At 41.2% G+C, this 20,395-nt stretch overlaps 2 protein-coding genes and 2 non-coding genes across 4 annotated transcripts; all 4 read right to left on the reverse strand.

The window, feature by feature from the left end:
• Positions 1 to 1,747: 1,747 nt before the first annotated feature.
• ncl (nucleolin) lies at positions 1,748 to 7,606 on the reverse strand. Its single transcript, XM_015970729.3, has 16 exons — positions 7,419 to 7,606; positions 6,411 to 6,506; positions 6,226 to 6,334; positions 5,831 to 5,980; positions 5,248 to 5,535; positions 4,722 to 4,874; positions 4,500 to 4,583; positions 4,288 to 4,411; positions 4,070 to 4,206; positions 3,829 to 3,955; positions 3,563 to 3,699; positions 3,319 to 3,448; positions 2,904 to 3,055; positions 2,591 to 2,717; positions 2,064 to 2,320; positions 1,748 to 1,971 (listed from the first exon to the last, which is right to left on the reverse strand). Exons 1-16 carry the CDS (start codon positions 7,434 to 7,436, stop codon positions 1,907 to 1,909), a joined length of 2,154 nt encoding a protein of 717 aa, XP_015826215.3. The 5' UTR covers positions 7,437 to 7,606; the 3' UTR covers positions 1,748 to 1,906.
• LOC129152346 (small nucleolar RNA SNORA75) lies at positions 3,134 to 3,268 on the reverse strand. The gene has a single exon (XR_008558961.1). It is a non-coding gene; the product is annotated as a small nucleolar RNA SNORA75 (small nucleolar RNA).
• LOC129152348 (small nucleolar RNA SNORA57) lies at positions 5,620 to 5,757 on the reverse strand. The gene has a single exon (XR_008558963.1). It is a non-coding gene; the product is annotated as a small nucleolar RNA SNORA57 (small nucleolar RNA).
• An 8,806-nt stretch (positions 7,607 to 16,412) lies between the features above and the next one.
• nppc (natriuretic peptide C) lies at positions 16,413 to 19,998 on the reverse strand. The gene is made up of 3 exons (XM_015970730.3): positions 19,792 to 19,998; positions 18,587 to 18,873; positions 16,413 to 17,659 (listed from the first exon to the last, which is right to left on the reverse strand). The coding sequence occupies exons 1-2, from the start codon at positions 19,882 to 19,884 to the stop codon at positions 18,601 to 18,603; spliced, it is 366 nt and encodes a 121-aa protein (XP_015826216.1). The 5' UTR covers positions 19,885 to 19,998; the 3' UTR covers positions 16,413 to 17,659; positions 18,587 to 18,600.
• Positions 19,999 to 20,395: the final 397 nt, after the last annotated feature.

Raw genomic sequence — 20,395 nt, forward strand, 5'->3', positions numbered from 1 at the left:
AGAAAAAATTGGAACGCATGACACAAGGAAGTAATATTTAGTTGTTAAAAGAACGTGGGACACGGAGCTTGTGAAAACCGTGATATCACCCACGCGTTCTCAGTCATCCAGGTCATGGTAATCCAAACAAGAAAAACCTATGGTGGCAGCCACGGGTTCCACCTTTCCAGCACCTATAATGCAGCTCTGAACCCGACTCCCAAACTGATTCAGTCACACACACATTTATTCAATATGGTTCCCACACAATAGAGGATAACTTCTCATTCAGGAGGGGTATTCATATGTAGTTTCAGCTCGTTATGCAACAATACAGCTAGTTTATAGTCTCCCATATTCCTGCAGGAATTCACAAAGCTCTTAAGGGTGAGAAGTGAAACGTCTTTAAGAAACCAAAGAGGTCCAGGTGCCTCCATACAAAGCCCTTTGGAAGTGCCCCATCTTTTATTTTCTGCGTTGTTGAATAGGATTTTATTGACTGGCTGTAATTTCGTCACAGTGAATAGTCAACTAGAAAAAAGCAAACGTCTATGATCCAAGTCGAACTTCCACTTAATCCAAAGAGCAGAACAGCATCACACCACCTAGACAATCATTTTATTCTTGTATTGAAAATACTAGTTTTATCTTCCGTCTTTAATATATCTCAATTATCCTCAGCTTTTTATTTATAAGGATTTTATGGTCAATGGCTGAGCAAAAATGACCAGCCACCATATTAACTAAAGTCAACCCGATTTAAAGCTAGACACTGTGATGGAAGCGCTGCAGATTATCCAAGATATCATTTCTGGTGTACCCATCTCTCAAGAACCAACCCAACTTCCTGTTCTGAGCCAAACCTTTACCACCATTTCCTCATGCCCCATCATGAGGCTGACTTACTTGGAACAAATGTTACTGATGTCATAGTAAACTCGTCAACCTGTGCCATCTTCAGGCCCTAAAGTGAAACTAAACAGTTCACTTCCCATCACCGCTAGCGTGGCAAACCAGACTAAATAATTAGCAAAGCAAGAGTGTAGTCTAGTTCACTAGGTTACAACACCACCGTAACCAAGTTCTAACTTGTGTACATTTGACTTTTGTACTCATGTCCTCTAATATTTGAAAAGCAAATTCATTAAGACAAAAACTTCTAGTCATTCAGCTGAAAACAGGCTAACATTACCAAAAAAACCACCCTATAACGCCTAGTTAGAACTAAAAGATCGTATCTTGATTTTTAAAGACTAAAGCAGAAATTTGTTAATTATACAACCAATTGCCAATACAGAAGTCTTGTTTCCATAATTTATAGAAGACCATTTTGATTTGCTGCCTAAAAATGACAAAGTCTGATAGATATTTAAAAATGACCTCTTGTAAGGTTTTATTTCAGGTGAAAATGTTGAGAGGTCAAAAACCAGTCAACGTAGTCTAAACATTTTATGTTACAGAGAAATGAATTCATCTGCGACTCCTTTAGCCACCAAACCAATGCAGCTTTATAGGATTAGACTATGAAAGACGCAACACAACAAAACTTACCTAACAAAATAAAAACAAAAATATGGTTACAGGTGTAATTTCTTCTTACAAAAGGTAAAACGAAATTTTAATTTACACAGCTTCCTTTTCACAGCAAAACCGCTTCATTTTACTCCCCGTGGAAAAGATAGCGTAAAATGACGAGAGGTGCAGGTTTGCATTTGGAGCATACTGTTTTTACGCGTAGCACTAAAAGTTGAAACGGTCTGAAGTACCATTCTGGCACAGGAGGGTAAAGTAGGTGGTGAAGGGTCTAAACATGGGGCTTAAAAAGGCCCCTTTACAGATAAATATACCAATGATGCTTTCTGGAATGTCCAAAAGCTCTGAAACGGATGAAACCAGAGTCTGTTCAAAACACAACTACATCCAGGATTTAGTCATCAAACTTGATTTTCTTCCCCTGGGGTTTTGATCCAAACCCGCCTCCACCTCGCCCACCTAAAGGGAACACAAATCCAACAGTTCAATACCCAGCAAGTAACACAAAGCTGAAATACTCAAGTCCAAGTACCATCATGACCATCGCTTACCCCCAAAGCCACCTCGTCCGCCTCCTCGACCACCCCTTCCTCCTCCTCTGCCACCCCCTCGGCCTCCAAACCCGCCGCGGCCTCCTCTGAACCCGCCACGACCTCCACCACCACCCCCTCTGCCTCCACGGAAGCCGCCTTCACCCTTGGGCCTGGCGTAATCCAGGGTCACCCTGCTGCCGTCTATTTCACCGTCTTCCATCGCCTCCTTTGCTGCCTTGCAGTCGTTCTCGTTGTCAAAGTCCACAAAGCCAAAGCTGTTGAAGAATTGCTCAGTTAGAACAGCAGCTAACGCTCTTTAATGAGCAGAATTCTGTTAATGCAGAAAAAATAAATTATTCTATTTCAGTTCGTGTTAGCGTGTGAAATATGAAATTGTCTCACATCAGACATGGACAGATTCCACTCAGGAAGCCGTCTGTTTAACTGCGACTTCACTCTACTTCTCAAGTGAACCCACAATATGCCACAGAGACAAAGCGACGCTCACGAGAAGCTCTGAGACACGGAGCTCTCCTCGTACGTACCCTTTAGACGAACCGGTGTCCCTGTCTGTGACTATCCTGGCTCCTACGGCGCCATCGAAGGAATCCCTGAGGGTCTGATCTGTGGTGTCCTCAGAGAGACCCTTCACAAAAAGAGTCTTTGTTGGACCTGATGGAGGAAAGCACAAGAAGTATCACGATATGAACATAAAGACCAGCTTTCACACGACGAGGTCACTAATGAGACCTGATCAGTACTTGACTATCTTTTGAATCTTCACAGAGGATCGGGAGATCACTGGCTCATCACATCTGGTCACAACTATGAGAGATAGTATTAGTATTGGAGATGTACCGGAGTTTCCCCTGCCGCCGCCACCGCCATCTCTTCCCCCGCTGTTCTGGCTGTACTCCAGCCGGATGGTCCTGCCTTCAATTTCTGTATTGTTTAGGTTCTCCAGAGCTTCCTTGGCGTCTTCAGTGCTTTCAAACTCAATAAAGGCAAACCTAGAGACAGAAGCAGAAAAAAAGAGAAACATTAATAAAAGACAATAGCAGTTTTTACATTTACAATTTTACTTGGTCACTTGTTGCACAGCGGACATGGACAAAACCCGCCTGCAGACAGGGCTAAGTCTGTTTCGACTGTGCTTTGGCTCTGCTTCTCGTGCGAATCCGTGCATAATCACCGATAGGATTAAGAGGAGCTCATGAGAAGGTTGTTTTGGATCACCCAACAGATCCACAAAGTTAGCCAAACTAATACTCACCCTTTAGGCCTGCCGTCTCTCTGTGGAATCCTGATGGATGCAGCTTTCTCAAAGGTGGACTGCAACACTTCTTCTGTGGCGCTGAAGGCGAGATTATTCACCACCAGTGTCTTGTTGGCGGCGCCTGACGCTACACAGCAAGAGAAGGGAAGAAGAACGCAATCAGACACAATCGTATTCTAGAAACACATCACGAAGATATAAAGACAGAAACATGAGATGTTTAATACCACGAGAAGCTTACTTGATACTCTGCTTCCTTTCTGGCTTTTCTCTCCAACATAGTCGACCATGATTGACCTTCCCTGAACTTCAGCACCCTGAGCCTCCCCCATCATCTTCTCTGCTTCAGCCTCGGTTTTGAACTCAATGTAGGCAATACTGTAAAAACAGTGTTTATTAGAGCAGATCTGATTAAAGGAGAATGTGGAGGAACTCTGGAATTACACGCCACATCTCCCCGTAAACCAACATTTCTGAAGTAATCAGGATCGCTCATCTTCCTCTTACCCTCTGTTGGAACCGTTTTGGCCTTGAGGTAACCGCACATCAACAGCATCTTCAAAAACCTCCTTCAGGTCATCAACCGTAGCAGAGAAGGAAAGGTTTTTCACAAACAACGTCCGGGCGTCCCTCTCTGTAGGACACAATGGAAATAAACTTAGGAACAATTTCTGGGCAGCCAAGTAAGATGCCGACAGCTCACAAGTATTTATCACCAATTCAGTAACATCATGACGTCATCATTCACCTTTCTTGCCCTCCTGTGCGTTTTCTTTGCTGCGAGCCTTGTCCATCCTCAACTCCAGACCCATGAACTTCTTGCCATTGAGCTCCAGTGCTTTGTTGAGGTCTTCCTCGGATGCAAAGTCCACATAGCCAAATTTCCTAGACGAAGTAAACCACAACAATTATTACTGACAGTTTAGGAAAAAATAAATAAAAAATAAAAATCTGCCCAAGGCCTACTTTGATCCCCCAAGTCGAACATCCACGATCTCCAGACTGTTTTTGGTGAAGAATTTTCTCAGCCCATCCTTGAGTTCATCGAAGTCTTTGCTGGAGTTTAGATTTCCGATAAAAAGGCTGAAACCTGTTGATAAGAAAATTGTGTCATTGTCAGACTGCATCAGAGTTGTGATGGTTTGTAATCACGATGAAAATTCATAAACATGTCTTACCTTCACCATCCGACTTTGCTTTTTTAGCAGGAGTCTCCTGCTTTTTGGTCTCTGCCTTCCTCTTTTGAGGTTTTGCTGGAGGTTCTGAGGAGAAAAGGTTACAGCTCTCATAACAAGGAAAGCAGAGTCTGACGCTCTGATAATCTCACATATTAAAACTTAATTTTTGAGTCAAGTTCCAGTACGAATATTAAGACACAAGAAAAGTTTCACAAAACTAACCTTCATCCTCCTCCTCATCATCATCTTCGTCGTCATCATCATCATCATCATCTTCCTCCTCCTCTGACTCCTCCTTGGCTTTGACCATGCCTGCTTTCTTTGCCTTGGTGGCTGCTGGAGCTGGAGTGGTGTCCATCTCCTCTTCTTCAGAGTCTGGAGTACAAACATCAGATCTGGACATCATTTCCTGTCCCCATGTTTTAGATCACATGATCCTTTTAAATCTACAATGGCAAATCTGCAAAACTAACTAGTCTAAAACACTTTCGTGCCTCTTAAAGGAAGACAAAAATAGTTTGTGAAGTTAAAAATTATGATAGCTGACGGGGAAAGAGAGTTCGGCGACTTTTTAAAAGCTGGCCCGTTTTGCAGATTTGCTATTGCAGCTTTGACCAACATCAGATATGTAAAAAGTGACATCAACCACAATCAGTATTAAGTCCCTTTTTCTTCATCACACAGTTAAAGCTGGTCCAGCGTAAAGTTTCTTTGTCAATAATTAAAAACAATAGAGAATCAGGCTTACCATCTTCATCGTCCTCCTCATCGTCAGACTCCTCTTTAGCAGGCTGTGCTTTAGCTGCAGATTTAGCAGCTGCTTTGGCCGCAGGTTTAGCGGCAGCTGCTTTGGCTGGAGTAGCCTTCTTTGGGGGTGGAGCTGCCTCCTCCTCCTCTGAATCATCTTCATCATCGTCGTCATCATCATCAGAAGACTCCTTTGGAGCAGGTTTGGCCTTTGCTGGGGCTTTGGCAGGAGGCTTGGCTGCTGGTTTTGCTGCTTTCTTGGGAGGTGGGGCCTCCTCTTCAGATTCATCTGAACAAGAAACATTGAAATTGGGTTATTTTTCACCCTCACTTCTAGGTAAGATTCATATAGAGCAGAAAACAAAACATGAAGCAATGTAACAGCGTTTGAGGATAGAACCGGCAGACATTAAAACACACCGGCACCGAAGACATAGCGCTGCCTTTACTTTTCCTCCGTACATTACACACATGAGTACCAATCAACTGCATGCATGCCAAGAAATGGAGGGTGTGGGGCCACTTCACTATTCACTTAGTCAAAGTTAACAAAAAAAAAAAAAAAAGTCTAAACCACCACATACCATCATCGTCATCTTCGTCGTCGTCATCATCATCAGACTGCTCAGCCTTGGCAGGCGCTGCTTTCACTGCTGTGGCTTTAGCAGCTGTCTTTGCAGATGCTGCTTTTGCAGGTGTCTTTTTAGGTGGTGGTGCCTCTTCCTCAGATTCCTCTGTGGGTGACCACGAGATAATTTCACAAATCAAATAAAATTTAACTTTTAGAAAAAAATCAATTATGCAACTAATAAATTATGCATTTAGGTTTATAATTTAAAATAAACTTTCTTAAGCAGCTCGTTATGTGTAGGCTAAATAAGAGTACATTGTGTGAGTTTGACGGGGATATCCCTTGAAAATTATTTTATTATGACATCAATAGGACCTGAAAAACCTAAATTTTATTAGTGCAGCTCACCAGAATCATCCTCTTCATCAGAACTTTCTTGTTTTTTGGCAGGGGTACCATTTTTGACTGCTGGGGAAGCTTTACCTGCTGCTTTTTTTGCTACTTTAGGTGGAGGGGTCTGGATTTTAAAAAGAAAGAAAGTTCAGTTATTTGAATTCAACAAACTGATATCAGTAACTAAGCAAGTGTTATACCTCTTCCTCCTCACTGCTTTCTTCTTCACTAGATTCCTCTTCCACTTTTTTGGGGGGTGGGGGGGCTTTTTTCTTTTTAATTTGTTGACTTGCTGCCTGAAAAAAAAAAGCCAGTGTTAATCCATAAAAACTAGAAAGACTACACAACAGTCAAAACGAATCTACAGCTCAACCGTTAAGCTTAAGTATATCAATTCAAGTTCATCCAAGTTAAACAAAAATAAATACCGCAAATAATGCAGACTGACTAACCAATCGTGACATCCGTCCGCCTTTACAGTAAACTACTTTCTCGGTTTTGGTTGAACACCGCGTGTGTCACTCATAGCGTGCGCCCACCCACGTGGAGCTCGTGAAGCTAACATAAGGCTAGCATCTGGGCTACATTTCACCACAGACGACTAAAACTACAACAAAAATCAAACCGCTTTGGGTAACAAACGTTCGACACGAAGATTCCAACAGATAACGAAAAACAAAACCCTTGAATTCGACTCAAAAACGTGTAAAGAAGATGCGGACCACGTACTTAAAATGTGCAACGTGCTAATGCTAAAACGGAATAGGATTAAACGTATGTTACATTATTACAAATGTATTACCAGTAACGTCAAAACTCTACTTTCCCACTTTAGTTTAATAAAAAAGCTCAATTTTTTAATCACAATAAAACCCAAACGCTTAAAAAGAGAAACGGACAAATAACACGACGAAAACTCGCCTAGCGTTAGCAGGCCGAGCTAGGCCTGGAAAACCAGAACCAGAGACGTCGACCAAATACAGCATGCTTTACATATTAGGGGGAAAAACTACTTTTGAAGGATTAGATTGTTAAAAATGTTGTGAAAATGCGCTGTCACTGCAACATATGCGCGCACATTCCTAACTTTGACTGGTTTTATTTTTCCAAAAACGCAGCACCTTAAGCCAAAGGCCTCGTGCGCCAAAAAAAAAAAATTCAAGCACGGCTCAGCGCGGACATTTTGATGTGATATAGATTCGTCTTACCTTTGCTAGCTTCACCATGGTTGCTTCTGATGTGTGTGTTTCAATGAAACACTAATATCTAAAGGTTTGATGACAAGTACCAAAATGTCTGCTGCATGCACGTGGATCTGTCTACTCAGTGGGACATTGGACTAGAAAGACAGACGGGTCGCAGAAGTGGTTTCTCTCCAGCTCCGCGCTGTGACGTCTGCCCGCCCACATGACCATTTCAACCAATCGGAAATTGACATATTTGCCTCGTGCACGCGCCTCGCCTACGAGCCGTTTACAGACTGTTTTTTTCTCTACACCTGAGCAAATTTCATCTAAAAATACCATTTCCGAGATTATCTGTGTGTTTAACTTCCAAGATTTGTCTTCGGATAGTGCCAAAAAAGTGCAATTTTCTAAATGTTGACACAAAGACAATGCGTCTTTATGCAACTCCGTGCAGCTGTTTTCTTTTGGTCAGCTGCCGTAAACCATCGACCGCGTCTACCACGTGGTTCTAGCATAACCCAGGGTATATTCAATCAGTTTTTAGGGCCACGTCGAACGTTTCAACCGCCAACAATAATTTGCCTTTAATAAAATATATTTTGATCAAACGTTACCACAGTTTTTCAATTGTACCAGTAAAGAGGATATCGCCCTCTCACTTTTTTTTCAAATCTCTTGAAGAGTTTGGGACACTGACACTGGGATTTTACAGCAAATACTAAAAGGGCAGAGGCATTGTGTATGCCACTGACTCCTCCAACCTGTGCTAAACATCTGGAGAAGCTGAGGTCCCACCCTATTTAGAATAGACTATTAATCCCATTTTGGGGAAATAACCTTGTTACTGCAGCACATACACTTTTAGACAAGGAAGAAGAAAACAACAAAAGTACAGGTAAACACATAGGCAGTAACCTGTTCTTGTAACATTCAACCCTCAAAACAATGAATACAAATAGACAACTGGGTTTCCAAAAATATGCAGCATAAGAGACACAGATAATGTACGTCCAGTATTGCACAATACTGAACACATGCTGAAAATGATATTTTTATATCTGATTCTATCTGATGATATTTTATCTGCCTCTCAAGATAAAAATCACGAGGTGCTTCACAAAAACAAAAAAACAATTAAAGTATAAAAAGATTTCAAAAATGATTAAAAATATGTTTAAAAGGAGAAAAGAAAAAAATGTAAGGAAAGGGAGAGAGAACATTTAATAGGGAAGAGGGACATTAATGGATCCTGGGAAAGGTGGAATAAGAGCAGAATAAGGGGAGGGAGGTGATGAAGGTCACGCAAAAGCTAGCTTGAACAGGTGAGATTTCAGCTGTATTTTAAAGGAGACCACTGAGTCCACCAATCTTAGGCTCAGGGGGAGAGAGTTCCAGAGTCTGGGGGCCACAGCAGCAAATTATCTGTCACCTTTGGTGTTTAGCCTGGTGCGTTGCACAACCAGTAGGCTTTGGTCACTGGACCTCAGGGACCCGCTGGGGGTGTAGGGATGGAGAAGATCACCAATGTATGATGGTGCTTGTCCATGTAAGGCCCTATAGACCAGAACCAGGATCTTGAAATGAACCCTGAAGTTGACTGGCAGCCTGTGAAGCTGGAGGAGAAGTGGGGTGATGTGAGTGTGTTTGGAGGACTTGGTCAGAAGCCGAGCACAGGCTTTCTGAACCACCTGTAGACGGTTCAGGTTCTGCTCAGACACGTGAAAAGAGAGTTACAGTAGTCTAAGCGTGAGGAGATGAAGGTGTGGATAACTGTCTCAAGTTCAGAGCGGGACAGAATGGGACTCAGCTTAGCAATGTTCCTGGGATGGAAGAAGGAAGAGCGAACAAGAGAACTGACATGAGAATCCAGGGTGAGAGCTGGGTCAAAGGTCACGCCAAGATTCCTGACGGAGGTTTTGGTGTGAGAAGCAAGCTGACCAAGAGAGTCTCTGACTTTGGGAACCAGCTTGTCTGGGGCACTGATGAGGATCTCAGTCTTATCTTCATTCAGCTGTAGAAAGTTCCCAGCCATCCAGGTTTTGATAGAGTCTAAGCAGGCGTGTAACAGCTGCAGCTTAGGCATCTCATGGGGCTTAAAGGAGATGTACAGTTGGATGTCATCTGCGTAAAGATGGTAGGAGCTCCTTTGAAGGAGCTCAGGATGTGCTGAAGAGGAAGCAGATAGAGGAGGAAGTGCAGAGGCCCCAGCACAGAGCCTTGTGGGACACCATGGGTAAGAGAGGTGGTGGAGGACCTAAACTTGGAGACGGCCACAGAAAAGGAACTCTCAGACAGATAAGAGAAGAACCACTCCAGAGCAGATCCTGATAGGCCTACCCAGTCTCTCAGCCTCTCCAGTAGCAGGTGATGGTCAACAGTGTCAAAGGCCGCAGTCAGGTCCAGCAGGACCAGAACAGAACAATCCCCTGCTTCACTGTGGGTCAGAAGGTCATTAGAGACCCTAAGAAGAGCTGTTTCAGTAGAATGAGCTCTACAAAAACCTGACTGGAAGCTATCATAGATGTTATGTTCATCAAGAGCAGCTGTGAGTTGTTGAGTCATAGGCTTTCATGTAATCCATCTAGGCTATATATATATATATATATATATATATATATATATATAATAGAATAGAATGCCTTTATTGTCACTATACAGGTGTAAAGTGAGATACAGAGCATCTCCCACTCAGTGTAAAACAAACATACTTGGGGAGGGGGGGGGATACAGTTCTGCAGCGCTATGTACATATGGACAGTAATGTTATGTATATACAATTATTGCACATGGAATATGTGTGTGTGTGTGTGTGTGTGTGTGTGTGTGTGTGTGTGTGGCTGATCAGATGTGGAGCCCACAACAGTTTCCTTTCATCAAAGGGCAACAAACCCTGATCATTGTCTTCCAGGCCAGACCAAATTTTTTCAGTATCATCAGATATCACCGATGCATTATCATCGCTTCCATTTGAAGCATCTGATGTTTCAGCCATCCTTATCTAATATATCCTGCGATTCAGTATCCCCATGAGGATAAGAGGATCTGGTGGTTTTGGTTGCATCTTTTCTACGGCTGTCTTGTTAAATTCCTCCTCCGTCAAATCCGTTTAGACGGGAACTTGTTTTCTTGTCTTTTTCAAGTATTTTTTAATAAAATTAGAACCCTTATAAATACGTCATGTCATTGGTGTAAACTCTGTCTCTAGTGACATGTGAAGTGACTCTCTTCCAGTCCAGATATATGTTTATACATATATATGAGAGCAGTCCTTTGTCTTTATGTCTGTTTTATCTTATTTTTATCTTGTATGTTTTATATCTGTTTTTCTTTGGCGTGAAGCTAACTATGTTTTTGTTGCTGCTGCCTCTTAGCCAGATCGTCTTTGTAAATGAGAATGAGTTCTCAATCGACTCATACAGTTAAATAAAGGTTAAATAAAAAAAAAATACAAAAGAAGCTCATCAACCACTAGTGATGAACCAGACAAATAATTTGACATGTGCAAAATGAGTGCTCTTCAGGCTTTTCTTTCAAATAAAAGTTGTAATTGTTTCACACCACTGATGAACTTTTCACGGACAAGTATGTCTCTAAAATATAAATATGTGAGAACACGACATGACATAATAATAATAATAATAATAATAATAATAATAATGCATTTTATTTAAAAGTGCCTTTCAAGGGACACAAGGACACTAAAATAACAACAAAGAAACCAAGTTAAAAACAGCAAAAATCACACACAGAAGCCTAAAAATACAAACTAGATAATAAAATCAATGAAGATGGAAAAGGTGACTCTAGCAGTATGCAGTCTGAAACAGGTGGGTTTTGAGTCTGGATTTACAGGAGGAGAGCGAGTGAGTTGTAGATGGCTTGAGGGAGAGAATTCCAGAGACGGGGAGCAGAGCTGCTGAAGGCTCTGATCCCCATAGTGCTGAGACGGAAAGGTGGGACAGAGAGAGTGATAGAGGATAATGATCTGAGGGAACGGATGGGAGAGATAATGTGAATGAGGTCAGACAGGTATGAGGGAGAAAGGTAATGGATAGCTTTACATGTGAGGAGAAGGATTTTGAAATATATGGGTTGTTTAACCCATGATGAGAACAATTCTTGTAAAACAACCTGTTGCAGCTCTGTTTGTTGGCTGCAGAAGCACATTTAACAAGAAACATGAAGTCGCCATCTTCAAAAAATGGGAGAAATAGTTTGTGTGATATGCTTGTCAGCCACTAGGTGGTGTTATCGGACAAGAGAAATACTCCAGAAAGAGCCATTAACGTTCGCAGAATGCAGGCGCATAACAATGAAGGCCCTGCTTGCAGCAGCAGGTCCCTTCATTATGGATAGTCAGGAAGACATGATCCAGATGATTAAATCCCATCTAGACAAGAATGGGGTGTTTATCCTACAACACCACACAGAGGCAGCGTTGTATTTCACTTCATGACGTTGGAGTGAAGCACATTTGCAGCTGCTCTGATAGTTTGGGAAATAATTTTACTTTTGTTTAATGGATTTTCTGGACAAATTAATAAAGTAATCTCTGTTTTTTTTGAGAAATGTCACAGAAACGCGCTGATTTCTGGATAATGCAATGTGATAAATCCCACAGAGGGAAAATATTTACAATAATAAATCCTTTTGGGGTTTTCATAATTTGTATAATGTTATTACACAAGCCTACTGCAGGTGATTTTCTCATCATGTCTGAGTGAGCAGAAATGATTTCTAATGGGAGTTGGAGCATCTTTGTGCAGTGCTGTAAAGCACCTCCACTAGAGGGCGTCTGCCGAATTTGCAGAGTGGCGAAAACAATTTTCCTCCTCAAAGAACATCCTCCCACACCTGTTATGCACTGTCGTATTGCGGGGAGGATTAAATCATTTGCATCCTACATGTGAACGCATTAGTTAGGGGAAACAATAATTTCGGGGGTGGAATTTCTTGAGGAAAAACACATTATTCCTGGGCAACCACCCAAAATTACTTCTATTGAGAGTTATTCTCATAAATCCAGCAATGTTCATAAATTTTAATAACAGTGGGCTCATAACTAATGGAGTTAAACATGGCTGCTGAGTTAATGGCTGCTTGAAATTTTCCCTAAAGCATCAACATCACAAATCCTTTGAATTGTGCAGATGACAATAAAATTAGTTGGTAACAGTAAGAAAAAAACATGTCAAGAGTATTTTAATTTTATCCTTGGCATTGTTTAGTTTCATGTTTTTTCAGTTAAAAGTCTCACACCTAATTTAAGCTGCATTACAAAAACAATGCAGCATAAATGACATGAAATCTGAATGGTTTGGTGTTTTGATTTGTCTTATCGTCCTGTAAGCATTGCAGTTTTATACATCTGAAAACAAATTTTACATTTTTTATTATTGAAAGAATAATTTTGGCCCCAAAAATTCTCAGTTCTATCCCCTGGCATGTAAAACTGAAATTGCTCTTGCTTTTTTAAATTTAATTTTAATTCATTGGTGACTGACCGCAATTGCAGAGCTGGTATCACTATTGCCTTGTGGTAAGAAGGTTGCAGGTTCAAATCCAAACAGCTGCCTTTCTGCATGGCCGTTCTCCCTACATCTGTGTGGGGTTTCTCTGGGTACTCCGGCTTCCTCCCGCAGGCCAAAACATTCATGTTAGGTTGATGGACAACCCTGTGACTGGTTGTCTGTCCCTGTGTGTCCTTGGGATGGACAGGTGACCTTTCCAGGGTGTTTCCTGCCTCTGGTGACTGCTGAAGATAGACACTTGCTCCATGCAACCCTAAAGAGTTCAGATAATGAGTGACCACACATTTAAATATGAACGTGAGTCTCTAAAATTCACCAGACGTAGTTTTCCTTTTATTTGTAATCCCTTAGAGAACATTTGACCTAATATTTTTGATAAATGAAAAATTTGGTTCTGTCCATCCATCCATTGTCTTTCACTTATTCACAATCGAGTCACGGGGGGCAGCTGCTTCACCGGGGAGGCCCAGACTTCCCTCTCCCCAGCCACTTGGCCCGAGCCTGACAAACTACGACCCACAGACAGAGCTCAGTTGTGGGGCAGAAACTGCAGTTGCCTTTCAGAATGTCTCCACGTGCTATTGGACAACAAACAACGTAACATATTTACCACTGTGGATGTCAGTCATAGGGTAACCCACCATACTTGGTCAAGGAAGATGCAAATACATCCCTTTTCACTTAAAGTGACAATGTGTCATTTTTTTCCATTAATCTCTGTTGTTTTAAATAAAATAAAAAATATCCAGTTGTTGAAAAATATACATAAATAAATCTGAGTCTCTGGGCGACGCCATCCTGGGTGCCTTGTTTCCTTTTACGGAAACCCGTGAGGATAAAACACATTTACTGATTTGTAACAACGGTTACAAAACTTTCAGCATTAATAAACATTATTTTACACATTTACCTCTTCACTCGTTGCAAGTAATGAAAGGGAATCTGGTGTTTCTTTTGCTGGACATTGCACTCCCAAGGTTTTTTGACCCTAACAGCCATCTGTTGGTAAGGTCTTCCTTGAACATAAAACAATGCTCGGGATGTGCTGCCCCCTATTGCCAGGGAAAATATACACGGTGACTTTAAGTGCTATTATCTGCTCTTGACTCAAAGAAAAGACAAAGCCGTTTCAACTGAGCAGTTGCCATCTTTTCTGTTTTACTCATTCGCATCATCCACCAAACCAATAGGGAGCCCAAGTCACTTCCGCAACATGGGTCCCCAGAAGAATGAAAAAATGAATGCAAGTCAACGGGGCTAAAAACTCTATTTTCTAATTTCGCTTGTTTTGCGCCACGGATTTCATATATGATGTCCATGAATTTTAAAGACACATTTTGATACCAAGAATGTGCTTATTTTCAAAAGCTATTTTAGGTTTTGTGTGAAGATAAGTCCAGAACTACAAATGCGCTTCACGAAAGTGAAGTCATCAAACCAGACACGGAGACAACTGAGGAAAAAGGGATGTGAGCTCGGCAAACTTCCCACAGGAGGAAAGAACCACCATAAATCTGATCATGTGGTAAATAGCAGCTACTTTGCGGAGAGATTATGTGGTGATGTCACATATGCGACGTGCCGATTTCTAGTTTGTAGTCATGCTAATTATGAACTTTTATAAGCTAATAAATCTCAAAGTACGTGGCGTGGTCGAAACACCCATCATTATTTCTCATTTAAATTGCAGTACAACTGTAGCGTGATGAATCGTCCATTTCTGACCTAAAGGCCCTGCTCTATTTGCTCTGCCCAAGCAAAACCATACATTTCTGACACAAGCCTAATCTACAAGATATGGTCCAAGGCCACTCATGCCCTGTTCTCTTATCTGAACTGTTGCTTCTCCGGACAGCACAAGAAGGAAGAAAGAAGACAAAGAATTCTTTCTATTTAAATAATAATCAAATAACTTTGTTAGTCCAAATAATCATGTGAAGCTCAATGTTCAATCAATCTGTGAAATGAGAATATTAATTACTTGATATTATAATCCTATGATAGTATTTAATAAGTAATATAACTTAAAATATTTACACTGGACTGATCTCACATAATGCTAAAGTCACATGACACATTTCCTTTTTCTGATCCAATCAGAACCTTCCAGATCTGACGCGAGGCGTGGTTTTCTTGGTGCTAATCCCCTTTTGTTGTCAAATTCTGATTCGACATTAAATCAAGACATCCAAATTATAAAACTATTGCCCCACGTCATCTTAACTTCAGTTCCAAGCGTTCTAGAGAAGTTATCGGAGTGGCCAATCTGTAACTTTCCTCTTAAAGCCGAAAGAACCTAACGACAAGCTGGATTAAATCTGTTGCATGTTCCACCTGCTGCAACGGTTCCTTCAGAATAAAAGCTGAACCATCACGACCCCTTCAGGGTCTCGTTGACGCCAATAAACTGTCCTGACCTGGGAGTAACTCAAGACTGGAAGGGTCGGCAACCACTGCATATCTACAGGCGTCGGTTCCAAGAGGGCCCAAGCTGGACCCCCGACATACCGGATCTAAACGGGGACTTCCGTTGGGGTACATAGACCGACAGATTGCGTCTCAATGTGTGTTATAATCTCCAAACCAAAGCTTAGAGCGAAACACCCTTTCACTGCCACTCAGAACTAACAGTTTCTCCAGATTTGCTGGTTCTGAACATATTTCACACACACACCATCCTCGGTCTTACTCCACCTTAGTTACATCATACACATAGTGTTTAAAGTTAGTCTTGTTCAAATTGTTTAGAAATAAATCTTTTAACTTTTTAAACCTGACTCTCTCTCTCTCTCTCTCTCTCTCTCTCTCTCTCTCTCTCTCTCTCTCTCTCTCTCTCTCTCTCTCTCTCTCTCTCTCTTCTTGGAGTTAATATGAAGTGCTGCTCAATAAAAGCTCCCTGCAATAAAAAGATCTGATCTTCGGGTTAAATTTACTCAAAGATCCATTAAGGTGATATTGGTCATATTTTATGATATTTCACATTCTATGGTTTCTAATTAAATGTAAGAACATCATCTCTACACAACATATGTGTGATCCAGGGCCTAAGGCAAAGCGAGTTAGAAAATAGTGTTTTTCGCCCCGTTGACTTGCATTCATTTTTTCATTCTTCTGGGGACCCATGATGCGTAAGTGACTTAGGCTCCCTGTAGAGCACTGTTACTGGCACAGTCAGGCCAATGGTATTCCTGCTGAAGCTCCTATGGAGCATGGATAGCATGTCCTGGGCCTTCTTATAGATCTCTTTCCAGTTGGGCGTGCTTAGAAAACATCATCAGGGAGGCGTCGGTGACACTTTATGTTCAAAGAGTTTAAACATATACTGTTTTTGTGTTTAAATAAAATTATTGGTGTTTTTTGCTTACACATGCACAGCTCCACATTGGGTGAGAGCGTTTGAACAGCAGAAAGGATCACCCATCACCCCCTGCATGGGTTACAGTTAATTAATAGTCAAATTATCATTAAAAAGTACACTGACAGCGTCACTTCACTTCATTTTAATGACCAGTTTGAGTGATATTTCTTTTGTTTACAACCCCAGCTTTAGAGACTTCAGATAAGCATATAAATGAAGACATTTATTGTTATCACCATCATATAACTTGAAGCTGTGGCAGTAAGGCCTTGGTCCAGATCCAATTTGCAGCAATAAAACTTGTAAATTTACTGCTTACTCCCAACCATTAATCTACGAATACCATATTTGGTCATTTTAATGTCACCAGGAGCTTTGAGATAATAAAGAAATGCACTTAAAAGGCCAGTGATGCATTAGGTAGCACTCTTACCACCCGGTGACAAAGCTATGGGACTGTGATTGCTTTGCTGTGTGTATGAGCATCTTTGAGTTTTATACGTGTTTTTTTTCTAACTATTTCATTATTTTTGCAGGGTAGATCAAAAAATATCAAGCACTCCATTGATATTCCACCATCCAGTCATTGTGACTCCGATCCCACAAAGCCAGTGTGAAATGTTTAAAATGGAGCCATTCTAGTGAAAAATACACCCAGAAAATGTGTGTAAGTGCACATGGAGGTTCTTTTTATCAGTTTTTTTTACATTTACAATTATGAAAGACAAAAGAAAAAAATGTAACAAACAGAATCCATCTGATGTTTGCATTCATTTTCAAAATGTTACATAAATAAAAGTCATATTTATAAATATCTCTTTTTTATAAACATATAAATACTTTTAAACATAAATACATTTATGCAGGGGAAGATGAATTACTTGAATGTACAGCAGCAGCATTAATGTACAGCTTTTTGTGGTTAGTAGTTTTTACACCGTCATCCACAATGTAGCAGTATGCATCTATGTTTCTATCTGTAGACTGTTGTGTTTATGTTTATGTTTAGCTACCTGCATTTCCATCATAAATATATGGGGAGTTCCTTTTAAGAAAAAGATAAACGTCATTTTTGATCAAAATCATCAAAGTTATGACTGATATCACTGATGTCCGTAATGAAAACAAAATAATCTATTTTTGCAAATGAACTTGTCATGTACATACATACATATATATATATATATATATATAGTTTTCTTTCTTTGCAAGGACTTTGCAGCATTGTCATCTCAGTCTCTTAATGCTGGTTGTGGTCACTTCCGTACCAAAAATCTTGTCACTTGGATCTTTTTTCTCTTATTTATTTCTTTTCTGTTCTTTCAGGGGACGGCAAATTCGTCTTGCATCGTCCAAACCCATCGTCCAGAGATCTAGAAGAAAAACATAAAGGTTTAGACTGATTGTAAAAGGCACTCATCGTGTGAATTCTCATCCTTATTTAAGGAATTTCCAGTGTTTGCTCAGCGGTCTAATTACCGCTCTGATTTCTCACTTCACCATAATGCAAACTTTTGACCGATGAGGAACAGAGTCGCTTCCGTTAGTTACAAAAATCACACATCTGCATCATGGTTCCACAGTTCACCACGACCACAGAAAGGCCACAACCCTCAGGACTAATTGTGTGTCACCTATAGCGTCTGCATTACTTCACTGACCAACACAACCCCTTCCCTGTTTTGGGCCAAAACTCTTGGGTTGAGAAAATGGCTTTTCCAGAAAGATCCTGACCGCCGCAGGATGCTCTGTTTGCAGGAGACTGAATAAATTTCGGCTCCCTCCTCCTTGTCTCCTTTTCTTCCCAAAATGCGATGTATGAGGCCGTTTGGCACAACCGGGAGCAGTAATAAGAAATTGGACTTAAAGACTGCTCCCAGATCAGTTTGAGACGGGCTTTTCTATGAAGGGTTTCTACTTTTTGCTCATTGTGATTGCAGAAGTTTGACAAAGGTCAGTATGTGTGATCACTCAGATCCACTATGACATCTGATTTCTCCAACTCTTGAGTTTGATTGCTCAATAAGACTTAGTCATGATAATTGCTTCATCAGTGAGATGTGCCTCTGATATCTAAATTATACTTTAGTGTATCTTCTCCAGTGATAAGCATTAATGCTCTTTATTTTATAATTTTCTTTTTTTGCACATACTTCTTCTTTTCTGCAAATTTGACAAAAATCTTTTTTTTAAATGAGCATTCATTTTGGCTGAATTAATCTCTGCTGTGGCTCCTGTGTGTGATGTTACAGTGGCTCCATCTGGAGAAGCAGAAGGATGCGGATGTGATGTGAGCTCACCATCGCTGCGCTCTTTAGCATCCCATCCCGCTGAGGGTTCCTATCCGGTCCATCTTGTGTCCGAAGCAGCCACTCCGTGACGACGAGCCCGCCTTCTTGCTTCCCGACTTGTGCCTCCTAGTTGCGGGCTGGTCGTTAAGGAGACGAGCCCACATCCCTCTGGCCCGGGTGTCCATCCGTAAATCCCGCAGTAACCGCATCCTAGCGCGTACCGCGTCCACCCGCTTCTCCCTCTCCTCCGACTCCAGAAACTCCGCCAGCTCTTCACCCAACAAACTTCTAAGAGACTGGAAGATTAGAAGAAAATAGATAAACATTGGGTCCCTGGGGCAAAGAAGGCCGCGCAAAGGTATCGGTTTGGAATCGGATTCAGATCGCTCGGGTGCTTGTTTGAACAGAATTTCCTCAGAATGTGAGGTAGACCTCAACTTGGTGCAGAGCGCATTAGGCAGCAGGAGGAACGAAGAGCCCCGAGGGGTTCAGATGTGGTTCTAACCAGAAAAATAAGACAGCAAGAGACTCATAATAACACGCGTTTAGATTCAAACTTCAAAGAAATCCACAATGTTAAAACCCCGAAGGCTGATTTTTACCAAGTGACATTCCGCGTGGGCACCGTGCGCTCCGAGAACAATTACATGCTGGAAAACAGGTGCCTGCTCCTGGGTCCTCCACTCCAAAACGTGGCAATAACCCTTGCCTTCATAAAGCTCAACTCTAAGTGTAAAATTATGTATTGTATCTGTTTCATGGTTTCATCCGGTGTTGGTTCAGTTTTACGCACAAACCGGATCAGTTAATTAGGACTTGTTGCTGACATAATGCAAAAATAGTGTTCAACTCCATGTTTACAGGCTTGTGAGCTTTCTTATCATTAAACTGTGCTTACAAATGATTTAAACATTTTTATTTGCTTTTCTTTAGCGCTAATAATCTCAAACGAGTGAATGAAAGGTCACGAAAGGTTAAAACTGTCTCTGCGGGCTTTTAAACGAGGATAAAGGGAAACGAAGGAGATCTGAGTAGAAGGTTTAAGGCTTTTAATATGGAAATGAATCTTTTTCTGAACGTGTAAACGAAACTAAAAGGATGAAACGTGACGCGTAAAATAACAGACCCGAGCGCGTCAGGAAACAGCTGTTCTCCCCTGAAACTGCTTCCAACATCCGAGAGTGCAAATCCTCATGGGGATACAAGTGGCTTACCTTCTGCTGCGCTTGACTTAAAGGTTTTGCTCCCATCCTTTCTGAAAGCAAGGTGACCAAAAGTCCACAAGCCACCAAGTAGGACCAGTTCATGTTGACAAGTGTCGCCCTGTCTCCAGGTTTCCTCTGACGGCAGCTTCAGTCAGACTGAGTTTGTCCTTCCCTCAGAAAGCTCCTCAGCTGCACTTCTGACTCCCAGCATTAGACCTCAGCGCTTTATAGCCAGCCCACGGTGATGTCATGACTACCTAATTGGCCTCTTTCTGGCCAATACTTTGTTTTCTTTACCTGCCTCCGTTCGCGTCACACCAGGGATTAATTCAATGATACAAGCTCCGGTCATCTGGGATTTACAGGAAATGATATTGACTATCATCTATCAAATAATAATAATAATAATAATAATAATAATAATAATAATAATAATGATAATAATGATAATAATAATAACCAGACTTTTAACTTTCAGACCGGCTGAAACTGGAGGTGCTTTCAAAGATTGCAAGACAGAGTGACTTTAGCAACACAGACACAACTAAGGAGATGCCAGCTGTTGAGACCTTATTTATTTGCATCCTAAATATGATTTGCATAATTGGTAACC

Source organism: Nothobranchius furzeri, chromosome 8 (assembly GCF_043380555.1).
Source record: "Nothobranchius furzeri strain GRZ-AD chromosome 8, NfurGRZ-RIMD1, whole genome shotgun sequence".
Classification (NCBI taxonomy): Eukaryota; Metazoa; Chordata; class Actinopteri; order Cyprinodontiformes; family Nothobranchiidae; genus Nothobranchius; species Nothobranchius furzeri.